The 13,593-nt window shown below is 31.8% G+C and overlaps 1 protein-coding gene across 1 annotated transcript in view; it reads left to right on the plus strand.

Moving 5' to 3' along the window:
• Positions 1 to 13,593, plus strand: part of LOC119071165 (ABC transporter G family member 14) — a 72,435-nt gene that overhangs the window by 52,028 nt on the left and 6,814 nt on the right. Inside the window, exon 3 of the mRNA XM_037175922.1 lies at positions 10,607 to 10,735. Within this exon, the coding sequence (XP_037031817.1) occupies positions 10,607 to 10,735 (129 nt within the window). The remainder of the gene's footprint in view (positions 1 to 10,606; positions 10,736 to 13,593) is intronic.

Raw genomic sequence — 13,593 nt, forward strand, 5'->3', positions numbered from 1 at the left:
TCTGACATTCGAAATTTAAGCGAAATATTCGTTTATTTATCGCTTTGTTTAATGGAAAAGGCTGATAAAAGCGAGTTTTTTTGTCGTTCATGACCGGTTCTATTAAACACTGAAAGAGATCTAGAAATTATTTTCGGTACTCTGTTCTATTTCTACAAATTTATAGGCATAAGAACTCAATTGCATTTTTTATATGTCCTCTATGTGAATATTGTGAACCCATCCTACAAAAAAAAAAAAAATCATAAAAGGTTGATATATAGCCTCCGCCATTCTGCGAAATTATATAATATTGAAAAATGAAATTTGATAACTTCATTGAGATCTGATTTAGGCTATGATTACATCATTATAACATCACAGGGCTTCGCATTCACCATTGCATAATAATTCTCATTTTACCCATCTCATTTTAGAATTATAAATTATACTCGTATTCCACATGCAATGTGTTTCGGTGTAGTATGAACAAACATGTCTGTAATAATATTCTAGATTTTTGTTCAGCGGGGAACGAATTTTTATTTTTTAATAAATAAAAATTTAATGAGGAAAAGTTCGCATTAATTAAAAATTAAGAGATAGACCCATTTCCAGCAATTAAAACCTGTACGCTGATTTTAGCTTGTTTTAAATTTTAGGTCAGTGGTCTACGATTACTTAAATAACAGAGTGTAGTGTTGACATATCGTATAATATCTGAAAATTTTCAGAATTTCTGTAAACCGAGTATCATCATTACTTTGTCGAAAAAATGGCGTATGTAGAGTAGATAGCGCAATTACAGGTACATCGTCAACGTTCTTCAATCTGCACAAATGCAGTAAAATCGTTTTAATCTTTTCGATCAATTTTATTATACTGAGACATTGATCGATAGTCTGAATTAAAAAAGAAACTTTTCTGCATCGGTTTAGTGTCAGCAGCTGCATTTCATCTATATTTATCTGACAGATCCAGATGTGCTATGTAATGTTTCGATTTTATATGATTTATCAAGCTAAATGTGAATGTATTTTATATATTTTAATTAATGTCATTTTTACGAAATCAGCTTCCGTATCCCTGACCGTTTTCTAATTGTATCTGATCAAATTAAATTTTATTCGAATTTCTTTTCCGATATTTTATGGATATGTTAAGTCAGTAAATGAAGTAATGGCTTTTCGTCGACTCAGTGGAAGTCTTCTCTTGATATTTTTGTTATTTCATTTTAACTGACACATTTTTTTTTAGATAAATTACACTTTTTACAAGTTCATTTGCCTTTAAACATTTATTTAAATTTTATGAGACATATGAGGCTAACGAAATTATTAGAGAAATCATTACAATTTTTCTGTTTAACAGCCATCATTTCATACCAGTTCTTTCTCGTGTAAGACATTTTAACTGTTAAAGTTAAAAATGAAAATTTATTTCCAAACTGATATGTTTTGCAATTATGAGAGAGGATTGAACCTCCGAATGAACAATAAACGAAAGCAATTACGATTGTAATAATGATCATTAATATTAACCGTATAAGAACACAACAACTGAAATTAACTAATTCAATTTCAGTTCATCAAAGATTTAACCAGTTAAGTTCGTTTGTTCGTTATTTTCTTTAAAATTACGCATGGCACATTAAAATTAGACGTCGTCGTGCATTTCGGTTAGGGCTAAACGTAAACAAAAAGTTAATTGGATGGGTAATTGACCTAAGTGGTGAGTGATTTCGTTGAATAAATATTTTTCAATTGATTATTAAAAATGAAAATGTTCATCGTATATATGGTGTACAGTCAGTTCATTGATCTGTGCATAGTTTATATAAGAAACAATTTAATTCATTTGTGAACTTAGTTTTATAACTTTAATCAGATGAAGTGGCGCATGTATGGTGAAACATAAACGATTCATGTGTCACTTTTGGTTGAAGATACTTTTTAAGGAAGAACTGAATAGACTCAGTAATGTTGTAGAATGAAATCTTGAAAATGTTTTGTTTTACGTAGCATAATGTGACGGTTAAATCTTCTACTTCTTTTGTTTATAGTATTGTTCAGTGCTTAACACAAAATCTTTTACTTCATTTGTTTAACAATTTATAAAACTATATAGAACCACGTTAATCATTGGTCGTCGCTTATTTTTGCTCGTCGACAACAGATGTTTAGCAGTTCCTGAAAAGTTATTGCACTTTTCCCAAATTAAATTCCTTTTCGCCAACTCCAGTTAAAAAAATCTAATTTTTCTTTCTTTTTGTTTCAGGTAAGTTGCAACCGCAATTCCTCGATCTAAATAATATAATGCAAGGATTTAAAAATGAGGTATTTTACGTCATAACATTCAAATTAATTGTGTTTATCGGCTCAAAGCGAATTCGAATTGACGCAAAAGTTTTATATGGGCATCTAAAACTGGAAGCAATAGTTACGATCAACCTAAATTGCACATTGCATAATAAAGTCAGTGTAACGTGCGCAAAAATCTTATGTTTACATTAAACGAACAACATCCATCAACGAATTACTAAGAATTAATTTATTTATTACTTGTTTATTTGCGTATTTACAATGGACAGGAAATTCTTACATCGGCCCATAACGTAGACAAATTTGCAACATTTTATGGCCTTTAGTTAAAGAGAAATTGGTTAAAACAGTTCCTCATTTTAGCTGAATCATTTTCGAATGTATCGCTGCATCCTATTTCCTAAATCCCATTCCTAAAACATGACAATTGTCCCATTATGAGAACTTAAAGTTATATAAATTAGAGCGACTGCTTATAATTTAGCGACACACGCTACTTAAATAAACATTAGGCTCCAACATCAGCTAGCAAAATTAATGGTAAAACAAATGAAGTACAAGATTTCGTATCAAACTTAGGAAAAACAGTTTTAGAAATAAAATATTTAAATTGCTTTAACATATGTACATCGCAGACACACGCTTATTGGGCCTAAATCCTTAACCTTTTAAAAAATCAATTACACACTCCCAGTAAAAATGAAACGAGAAACAAAACTTTTAACAATTCATACAACGCAAATGTTGCATCTGTTCTATTTTGAGACGAATCGGCTGCAATCTGTTCAAAATAACACAGGTACAAAATTTTGATAAAAAGCCAGATTGTTTTCGGTTTGATACACTGTGCCGATGTAATGCTTCTGCTACTAGTTTTCGGTGGCATTCAACTTATGTCTATATTGTTTACATGAAGCGAATAAGTTCTATGACTTTGCCACCCACGACAATACATTTTTTTCAACACGAAACACCAGTTCAATTGATTGAGATAAAGTGGTAAATTTGCTTTTCTAAACGTTGATTGTCAAACGATACGATTTATACGCTAGACATATTGTTAGTTAGTTGGTTAACGTATTCATTATTCATTATTTATGAGGCTGTGATGTTGGGTTAATATTCGAATTTTATCAAAATATTGATATTTTTCGGCAAGCTTTATGCAGCCATATGACGGAGGCGTGCTGAAACAAACATGCTCACTAAAACATATAATTTAGGTCGTGTCAACTGCATCGTGCTTCAACAATAAAGAAAAATGATAATTTAGTAACACAGTTCTAGCTTAACTATTTTCTTTGTCAGTGAGAGTCTATTTTCAGATTCCGTCAGTTTCAACAAAATGTTACGTACTCTGTCAATGTTCACATGAAATTAGAGTCGAATGCACATTTCGTTGAATTGATCGTATCAACGTGTTGATATTCTGCAAAGTTTTTAAAATTAAAATATTAAAGGGGAAATAATGTGAGCGACAGTTGTAATAAGATAAAGCTAAAGCATACAAACACACCAGGATCTAACTGCGTAATTCATTTAATTTAAAAGTGTGACATTCTTTTAAGCAATTTTTTTTCACGCAATCTCTGTCGAAAACGCTACCATATTGTAAGTCATTAAGTTAATTTCATTCACTGACCACGAAAGTAATTTACTGTAATTATTGTCGACCACAAATTCAATCTAATCTTTTTTTTCGATTTCATGTATAATTTGCATTTACGCGCATTGATTATATTCGAAATTAATTTTAAAGATCGTTAAAAGTTGTCGCTGAGCGGCTAAGAAGGTATACAATAAATGAATGATTATAACTTGTTGCGTTTAGTTATGTTTCTTGAGAGATGGTTGTACATGAATCAAGAGAACCGTACGGTTTTCCTTTTTGCAATTTTGAAATTAAAATGTTGAGTTACTTTTCGCAGTTCAGCACTTGTCTGGTGATGCACATAAATACATAAATGTTAATTGTATCTAACTTGTTTGTACATCGGCAACAATGTTGCATGTTCTATGATACTTAAAAACGATAAACGTTGGTTCTTTTATTTATTTTAAAATTCTTTCTATTTTGTGCGCCAGCTATAACAAATACAATAATTTCATTCTTTGTAACAAAAATTTTGTAAATATTTTTTCCTGGGTAAAATAAAATTTATTACAAGCATTTCGAACGAGTAAAACAGAGACTTATTTTAGCCGCTATACAACAAAATGAATCGCTTATTTGTATTGTATTTTATTGTTGATCGCATTCACCAATATCGCTTGGCATGGAACATTATAGACCGTGCTGACACACTAACCCCATGACGTCACATTATATTGGCTGTGAGTGTAACGAACTCGGGAATATAATTATAGACTTAAAAGTTGAATGAAAATGATTTTGATATGGTAAATCGAGACGGAAGCTAAAATAACTTCCTATCGAAGAACGTATACATCAAATAAGTGGTGTATACGAAATGTAACCTCAACACAAAACTAATTTATATTTTTGTTTATTTATTGCATTAAATTTTTAAGATTGAATCATTATTCTGGTTTTGTGTTCTCGAATTATGTAAGGAATATTTTCGGAAAAAAAAAGAAAAATTCAAGCAAAGTTGAAATATGATCCGCATATTAAACGATATCTTTCATTACGTAAAATGCAGAGAAAATAAAATGGAAAAGCAAAAGAATTTTGTTGCTTTTTTTGGTCGAAGAAACGTTATTTTCAAACGTAATTAACATGTCCACCGCCTTATCAACATGCACTATCGATACTTCGTTGAAGGTTGTGTTGGTTAATTCATTTCACATTTTGTTCGAATCGTTGCAAGGTTGTTAACTTTTTAAAGTCTGTTATTTCGAATGTTAAGACAATTTTTAAGCAAATTATACGAAATCTTGCACTTCATTAAGTCTTAACAAACATTTTCCTGTATAAGAGAACATTATTCAAGCTCATTGTCTATGTTCTTTCTCTAACAGATGAATTAATGAATTGATCATTTGAATGAAGAAAAAAAAACTGGAGATATGATGAACATCGGAGGTAGTCTGCCAAGGGTTAGACAAATTTGAGAATATAGGTGGATGCATAGGACTGCTCATGTTAATAGATATCAATTAGAAAAGGAAATGTTACACCCCAAAGCCAATGATTCGTTTGAACAGAAATGATTCGTGCGAGGTTTTACTCATGACGAGGTAAACCATATTGTCTAACTGGTTTGCAATTGCGCCATCACATCGTAACGTTCATATATGCTACTATTTGCATTATGCGTTAAACTGTAGACTATATTGCACGAATTGTCATAGACAGTTGCAAAATATATACAAGCGAAAAAGACTTGTCAGTGAGTGAGGCCATTAACCTTTTTCAATCGCATTTATTCCGGTTAATAGGTTGGGATAAAATGCAATGACATTTTCGGTGATCTTTATGTATTTATTGGACGAACAATATCACACATGCAAGCCGTTTATCGGATTTTATTTTTTATGTTCGTATCGACGAAATTTGTTTACTCATTGAACCTTTTCGCTACTCACTGACGATAACTGTTCTAAATAAGCTTCTGAATTCCTTAAAAATAAAAATTTTGTCTGCAAGTAGAACCAGCAATTTTCTTAATGAATTTATCAATGTTGACAGTTGACAATGAATTTTTTTTAATACAATTTGTAGCCATAATTTTGTTTACTTTCCGAAAATAATTTTATCTTTTATTTTGTGCGAATGAGACACGATACAAATATATTGTATAATTATAACCATTCTTTTTAGCAAGTTATATATATATATATGCAAATTTGGCTTGTCTGGCAAATTTGTTAGTTAATATAGATACCTAGTGTTTGTTTCAGCAATAATATGACTTTTTCATTAGCGTGTGTGAGACATTAATGTAATTTGTTCCTAAACACTTAGAGGTAGTCACACTTACGAAATTATTTGAGATTGTTTTCTCTGGTTTTAAAGATCTCAAGTACTGCAGTTCGATCTAAAAGTTAGAAAATAAAAAGAAAAAACAATGGGAAATATTTTCGACCATCAATATGATTGCTTTGGAAAAGATTCATACAGCTGATCAACTGCTAGCGACGGCGGTTTTTATTTTACTATGTTTGTAGTCATTAATAAAGGACTGGCGTATAGCAGCAAAACGAATAAATCTGTTACTTCTTTTGATTTAACGTACCTTATACTTCAACTCAAATCTATTATTTCTTTAGCTCTACTGTACATTTTGCTATAAAAGGGGCAGTGCTCAGATACCATCGCTCATTTCTGGTATAGTTGTTGATAACAGATGACAACCTGTTTTCCACACTTGATGATAACTAATCATTTTCCTTCTTGACGATATTTCATTCAATTCTAAGAGTGATATCGCCAAAACTTGAACCAATTTGAAAACAATGGTTCGGCGATCCAGGCAAGCTATAGCTCGTTTGAATCGTCTTTCAATTCTAAGAAATAGGGATCTTTTAGTTTTTCTGTTAGTTTCCCATTTTCGGAGTGAACACGTGAAAAGTCATAGCATGTCAAGGGGTGGTGAAAACAGTTTTTTTGTGATAGCTTAAGATAGACTTGTTTCTAAAAGTAGAAAATTTGTAGGAATATAGGCCTTTGGCAGACCTTCATAAAGAGTATAATCATCGGTATGGGCCGCCACCCGTTCTAGACTTATGACTCAAAATATGGTCAATGTTTGGACAGTCCTACTGGCTACTGGCTGCGCATCTCTGCTTTACAATAAACCTATATTCGTAGCAAGCAATTGAGTTTCTGTTCATTTTGTGAAGTAAAAGAAATGAGGTTTTCCACCTTCTACGAAGAAGGAGGAAAGCAACATTTTCAAGACCAATGATCGTGCGGTTCAGGACAATTTCGAGCTGAACATGTAATTTTGATTTAGTTTATTTCATTCACATCGCTCCAGCCTGTTTGAAGACCAAAAACAAGTTGAAAACACTGAAAAATATGGGTCTCCTGGAGCGACATTTTACTTCAACTAACTTTATGGCTGGCAACAGAATTTATCTGGGGTTTTTTATATGTGGAATGAAAGAGGGTAAGTCCAGCTACAACACCCTATAGCCAGTTCCGCGGATAAATTCTGTTGCAAGCCAGTAGGACTGTCCAAACATTGACCATATTTTGAGTCATAAGTCTAGAACGGGTGGCGGCCCATACCGATGATTATACTCTTTATGAAGGTCTGCCAAAGGCCTATATTCCTACAAATTTTCAACTTTTAGAAACATGTCTATCTTGAGCTATCACAAAAAAACTGTTTTCACCACCCCTTGACATGCTATGACTTTTCAAGAGTTCACTCCGAAAATGGGAAACTAACAGAAAAACTAAAAGATCCCTATTTCTTAGAATTGAAAGACGATTCTAACGAGCTATAGCTTGCCTGGATCGCCGAACCATTGTATTTATTTTCACCAAAATTGGTTCAAGTTTTGGCGATATCACTCTTAATGTTCGTATCTCCCCAAATCCGCTCATCTAATGATATAGCGATTTGTTTTACAACTTAACAATTAGCGGGCATCGTTGATATAAGTGTGGATCATAAACTGAAAGCTAACAATCATAATCCAGGAATAAAATGTCAGCGAAACGTGTCGATGCAATGACGGATTTATATAATTTACAAAACAAAAACTGCTATCTGTGCAATATTATGACCGAATTGTTCTACAACCAGATACGTAGCGTATCTGATTTTGGAGATAAGAAAAGAATGCGATATTTCTGTGGCTTTCTTAAACAATGTGTAACACGTTCCAAAAGACTATTATTGATTGAAGGATGATAATTACAAATTACCTGAGTGTTATGTTCATCCACAGTGGTCAGTCGGTTGGTGAAATTAAAGTGACCTGTCACTACTCGTGTGAACGTTTTCAGTCTGCTTCTGCTTAAGTTAATCAGGTACTCGAATCGTTCTAGCTTGTTTCACTGAACCAAGATTAGTCTTAATAATTCTTTTTGTAGAGATCAAACGTTTTCTGCGCTGCAAACTAAACGAAAAACAAACATTTTATTGAATCATAGCTAGTAATTTCAACTCACGCACAATATAGTGAGTTACTGGAGCCATTAAAAATTTAAAGCTAATTGAATGATTTATCAATCCTTGGAATTATTACATTGGAATGTTTGAAAAAAAATATTTCCAAAAATATTTTCTTCGTCGAAATATGTTTTTTTATTGTTATTGGCATAATTGAACCCAAAGCTTTCCGTTCTCTCAACAAAATGATTAAAGTCAAATAGCTTAAGACCTTGTAGCATCAAATTAAATGACAATAAGGTTAATGACCTCGATGGCACCACAATATTTCAATGACAATTATTTGTAAATTGCATTTTGTTATCGTTGACTATTTTCGTCTCGAAAAACTATTTCATTAATTACCCCAATAGAAAAAGCATTCCAACTATCGGACCATTAAAAACGTGTTTAATTTTCAGTTTATTGAACTGCAAAATTCAACTCAATTGAACCGTTTGCGCGAAATTGTTGGTTCCATTCGTTTAAAAATCGAAATTAAATAAAAATGTGTTTTCATAGACTTCGATTTATAAACTACTACAACTGTTAAATGTGCTGATGATTTGATAAAATTTTTCGCCTATTATTATTGGCGTGGGTCTATTTTGTAAATATATATATGCATGCATAGATAGCACATAACGTACCCCATGCCAACTAATAATTCCTAAAAATCGTTTTGCGTTCGTTATATATCAACATCAAGCTAATGCCAATCAAAAAAAGATTATTTAAATTATTCAATTTGCAATTTTGTGAGGCTAGTTCGGGCGCAAATTTAAGAATCGAAAAAATTGTTGATACAACAAATTAAATGGATATCCGCTAGTTTGTTCGGTCTCTTAGTTCGGAAATAGATAGGTATAGACCAAATGTGTAGATCTCCTCTGTCTGCCATAACCTAAAGTTTATTAAACACATTGGTGATATTCCTTTCATGCTATCATCCAGACAACCAGTCATAAATTATGCATATCAGGCTTACATTAAAGTAAAAATAATTTTGAATTTAAACAACAAAATATATTCCTTCCATTTGTATCACATTTATCATTTTTGCCAGCACTATTCCTCGTCTAAAGATTAGTTTGTTTGAATAAAGATATTAAAGCCGACCGCGAAAAAATCAAGCAAAAGAATCTGTCTATTATTTAACTAGTTTGTCGTCGTCTAGATCAAATAGTGTGAACTATTTCAATTGAAATAAAAAAATTTCGATCGCACTCTTGGACAATGAATCTTACTGCGAAAAATTATTTTTTTTTAGGTGAATACGATTTTTTGTTAAACTGATATAGTTCACATGGAATAGTAATCTCCAATTAATATGTTATTGGGTCATTAAGACCTTGTTTATTGATCGTTACACAAATAAATTTCAGGCAATGGAGATGGACTTTATGATACTTCGGATGTATCCAACAAGTTATAAATGATTCTTTCTGATAAGTTTATCCAACTGTGATAAGAAGCGTATAACAACAGATAATTATCTCATTTATTTGTACCACCATTCTCATGCACCATTGGATAGTGTAATTATGTGAAGTTTCTGTAAAAACATTCTTAATTACAGACCAATCGAGCAAGGTACTTATTATGAACGTCAATAAGATTCTTTAGGACACTTCTTGTACATTTACGAAAAAAAGGGCAACAACGTGAATTGATTGTAATTCGATGTTTTTTGTTTTGTTTCGAACGATGGATATGTACGAGTACAATTGTGATGTTGGGTTTTTTCCCTACATTTTTCACATAAATTATTCACAAAATGTAAAACAATACGATTAAATAAGTATAATATACACAAATAATAAAAATTGCTCGACCCAGAAAACCGACGTCGTGGAAACTTGACATTCACGGCACTATAATTTACGATTGATTGGTACCAAAGAAATATATTATATGCCGAGAATACGAGAGAATATCGTCCGACATCACTGTGTATACAATTCTTTAATTTCCAGCTAATCTTAGTGATTTTTTCGAATTTTAATTTTAAGAATAAAATATATTTCGAAATTTCTTAACACATCCAATCGATAGTATTAATTCTGTAATCAATGCAATACCGAGTGGAAATTCAATGAACAATGTAATGGTGTTGCACACTCATTCTGATGTTAGAATATTATTTTTGTTAACTTTTTATATCTAGCACATCAAGTTTGCAATTTACAACAATTTCAAATCAATTTGTGTATTAAAATTCCATTTATTTCATTGCAGAGTCGATCACACAGCTTTAACTTTCCCATGTGCCCTAGAACCGTCGCGATCCCTTCCATTGGTGTTTGAAGATATTTGTGTTTCTGTAAATAAGAAGGTCATACTGAAAGATGTCAGTGGTGTTGTCAGGTGAGTGCATTAAATTTAAAATATTTTTTTTTTAATTCAGAGCAATGTACCCTTTGCAAAAGTAGCCTGCATTTAGGCTTGATGATTTCTCTGAATCAAAATATTTTTTTTTGAAAAAGTAAAACCAAAAAAAAACTAAAAAGGAAAAATGATTTGTGAGTGATAACATATCCCACCTTTGCAGATTGTGTAAATTTATGTAATCTGCATGTAATCTCCAAGTGAGAAATAATCAAAAAACGAATATTTTTCCGTCCAAATGAAGGCTACTAATTTGCAGAGGGTTCACTGCTCTTAAGTTTCTAGCCAGAATTTCACCACCCACAAACAGTTCTGCTACTTTAATTGTTAAAAGTATCGCCTAAACAAAAACTTCTACTTCATATTTTGTTAATTTACCTTTTGCTATATTAAGAGACCGCTAACCAGAAATTGACGTTTATTTCTGTCGTCTCAGTCGTTAACAGATGTCTAGCAGCTAAGGTTTTATTTAGCATACTTTTTTGATGATATAATTAAGCTTTATAATGACATTTCGAGAAGCCATTATACTTAGTCAATAATCTCGTTTCAAAATACGAGACGATTTTCAAGCGTTATCAGAATTTGATAAATCAACTGAATCTCCGTTGTTCCGAATAACAGAAGCACATAATGGAACAGATGTAATTATTATTTGAATTTTTCTTTTCGAAGCAATTGGCAAAGTGCGTACAATATGCGATATAATAAGACCTTTTATGTTGAGGAAATTCAATACAAAAAAAAATTAATTTGCAAATTCGCTTGAGAGAAATTACAATTTTTCTTTGCATTTCTCTTTTTTTGTATAAATTCTTTTGTTAATCCAACCATATCCCATGAAATTTACGCACTTTTATCAATCTAAAACAGACGAAACTTGTTAAATGTAGGAATGAGTGGTTATTAAAAGAAAATAATTTGAATTGAAAGCAACGCGTGATAATATATAGGGTGCTTCTATGCGGCTGCAAAAGAAGTTATTAATGGCACAACATTTTGTTTTAATGTCGATTTGTTGCATCATATCAGCATGATACCACTTGAAAATACATGACATTTTAGAAACTTGAACCGCTTAAGTGCTATCCCATTCGTTTTACATCGGGTGTAGTATCTTACGACTTATGTTCTCATCTTGGTATTCAGACAATGCATGCAATATTATTAAAAATGAAGAAATTGGATTTTACTAGATTTTTCGATCAAACGAGGAGTAACAGGCAAACATAGCTTGAGAGAAATTTTAATGGAATTAATTTTTGTCATTGATTACATTAGGTACTCTCACCCATAATTATTAAAAATTTATTAGTAACTACCGTATATGTTTAGGCAAGTCACCACATAAGTTAGGTTGAGTTTTATAGTTTGATAGAACTGTACTGAAGTAATTTCGAAACTAACCTCTTAGACTACATTTAGACAATACATCAACTTTCTTCAGAAAAATTTTCATATTTTGAGGCGCGGTTCAGAAGTCACGTAAAGCCGGTGATACAGACTGCACTTGTTCATGAAAGGCTGATAGTTAGGTCTGCAAACAAATCAAATCAAAACGGCAAGCGTACCTCGATAAATTGTAACAACTCGCAAGAAATTTCCAATACAAAAACCATTTGTTTGATAAGAAACGCACTAAAAAAACTTCTTTCAAGGAGGTGTGGAGAAGAATTTTATTTAAAGTTGCAAACTCTTGCAAGACCTGGAGCTCTTTATTAACTATCTAACGTCCTCCTCTGAATTCACAAACGACACAATCATTCAATCAGAACAGATTGATATAAAATCTTTTACTTCGTTAGTCCAACCGTACCAAAAATTAGGAATAATTACATTTTTGTTTTATGTAGAATCTGATATTTCTAGACCCACATATTCTGACAGCTGACAGCTGAAATTTTTGAACTTTTTTCGCAGTCGAAATTTTTGTCGCACACGTCTAATGACCCGTTGACTGGGACAAAACTAAAAAACCAATCAATATCAAGACTGTGAAATATGTGGGTAGAGATTTTAAACGAAAATGTGATAATTCCCTAATGTTTGTAAGAGTGTACACTTTACTAACATTTAAGAGAAGACTGGTCCTTGACTAGCCGTTTCTAATCGCAATTTTTCACACCGCTTTTCCCACAAAAATGCTTTTTATTTGCCTGCCTTTCGGTATAAGTTTCTCTTACATATATCATATATATAAATAGGTCTACGATGCATTTGATACACTCTGTTTTAAAATTAATCGCATGAATTTTTCCACTCTTCCTTCCGTGCTCGTATCGAATAAAAAAAAGACAAGAAAATACGACGCAAATTAATATTAAATATAATAAATGAAACTAAGACGACTTTAGAGTAACATTTTCAACAAATTTCAAGAGTTAGAAAGTCTTTCGAAAAGCGACAACGAACTTAAAATGTTACGAAAAAAAATATGTTTATTATTGTTATGAAAGCTGTGCGGCCAACAAATAGTCGAGCTCTGCACCTATTGCCTTCAGTGATTAGTGCATCTGTGAAACTTTATTGGTGTGTTTATTATTTGGCTTGTGGTAATATATTGCGCTGTGTGACTTTTTGTTATTTTGATAATACGTTCGTTCCTAATTCCATATAATCGCATCGTGTCATGGTATATACAGAAAAAAAACCGATTTTGAAACAAATCTCATAATAGTGTGATAATCTTCAAACGAATTCACATATATATAATACGTGCGATGGAAATGAACTATACTAACGGAGAACGGTGATGGGTATAATGTATATGATGGACGAGTACGTAAACAAGGTGTTTTTTTTTTCTCTCTCAAATATAAAATTAAAATATTCATAAA

This window comes from Bradysia coprophila (genome assembly GCF_014529535.1).
Source record: "Bradysia coprophila strain Holo2 chromosome IV unlocalized genomic scaffold, BU_Bcop_v1 contig_144, whole genome shotgun sequence".
Taxonomy (NCBI): domain Eukaryota; kingdom Metazoa; phylum Arthropoda; class Insecta; order Diptera; family Sciaridae; genus Bradysia; species Bradysia coprophila.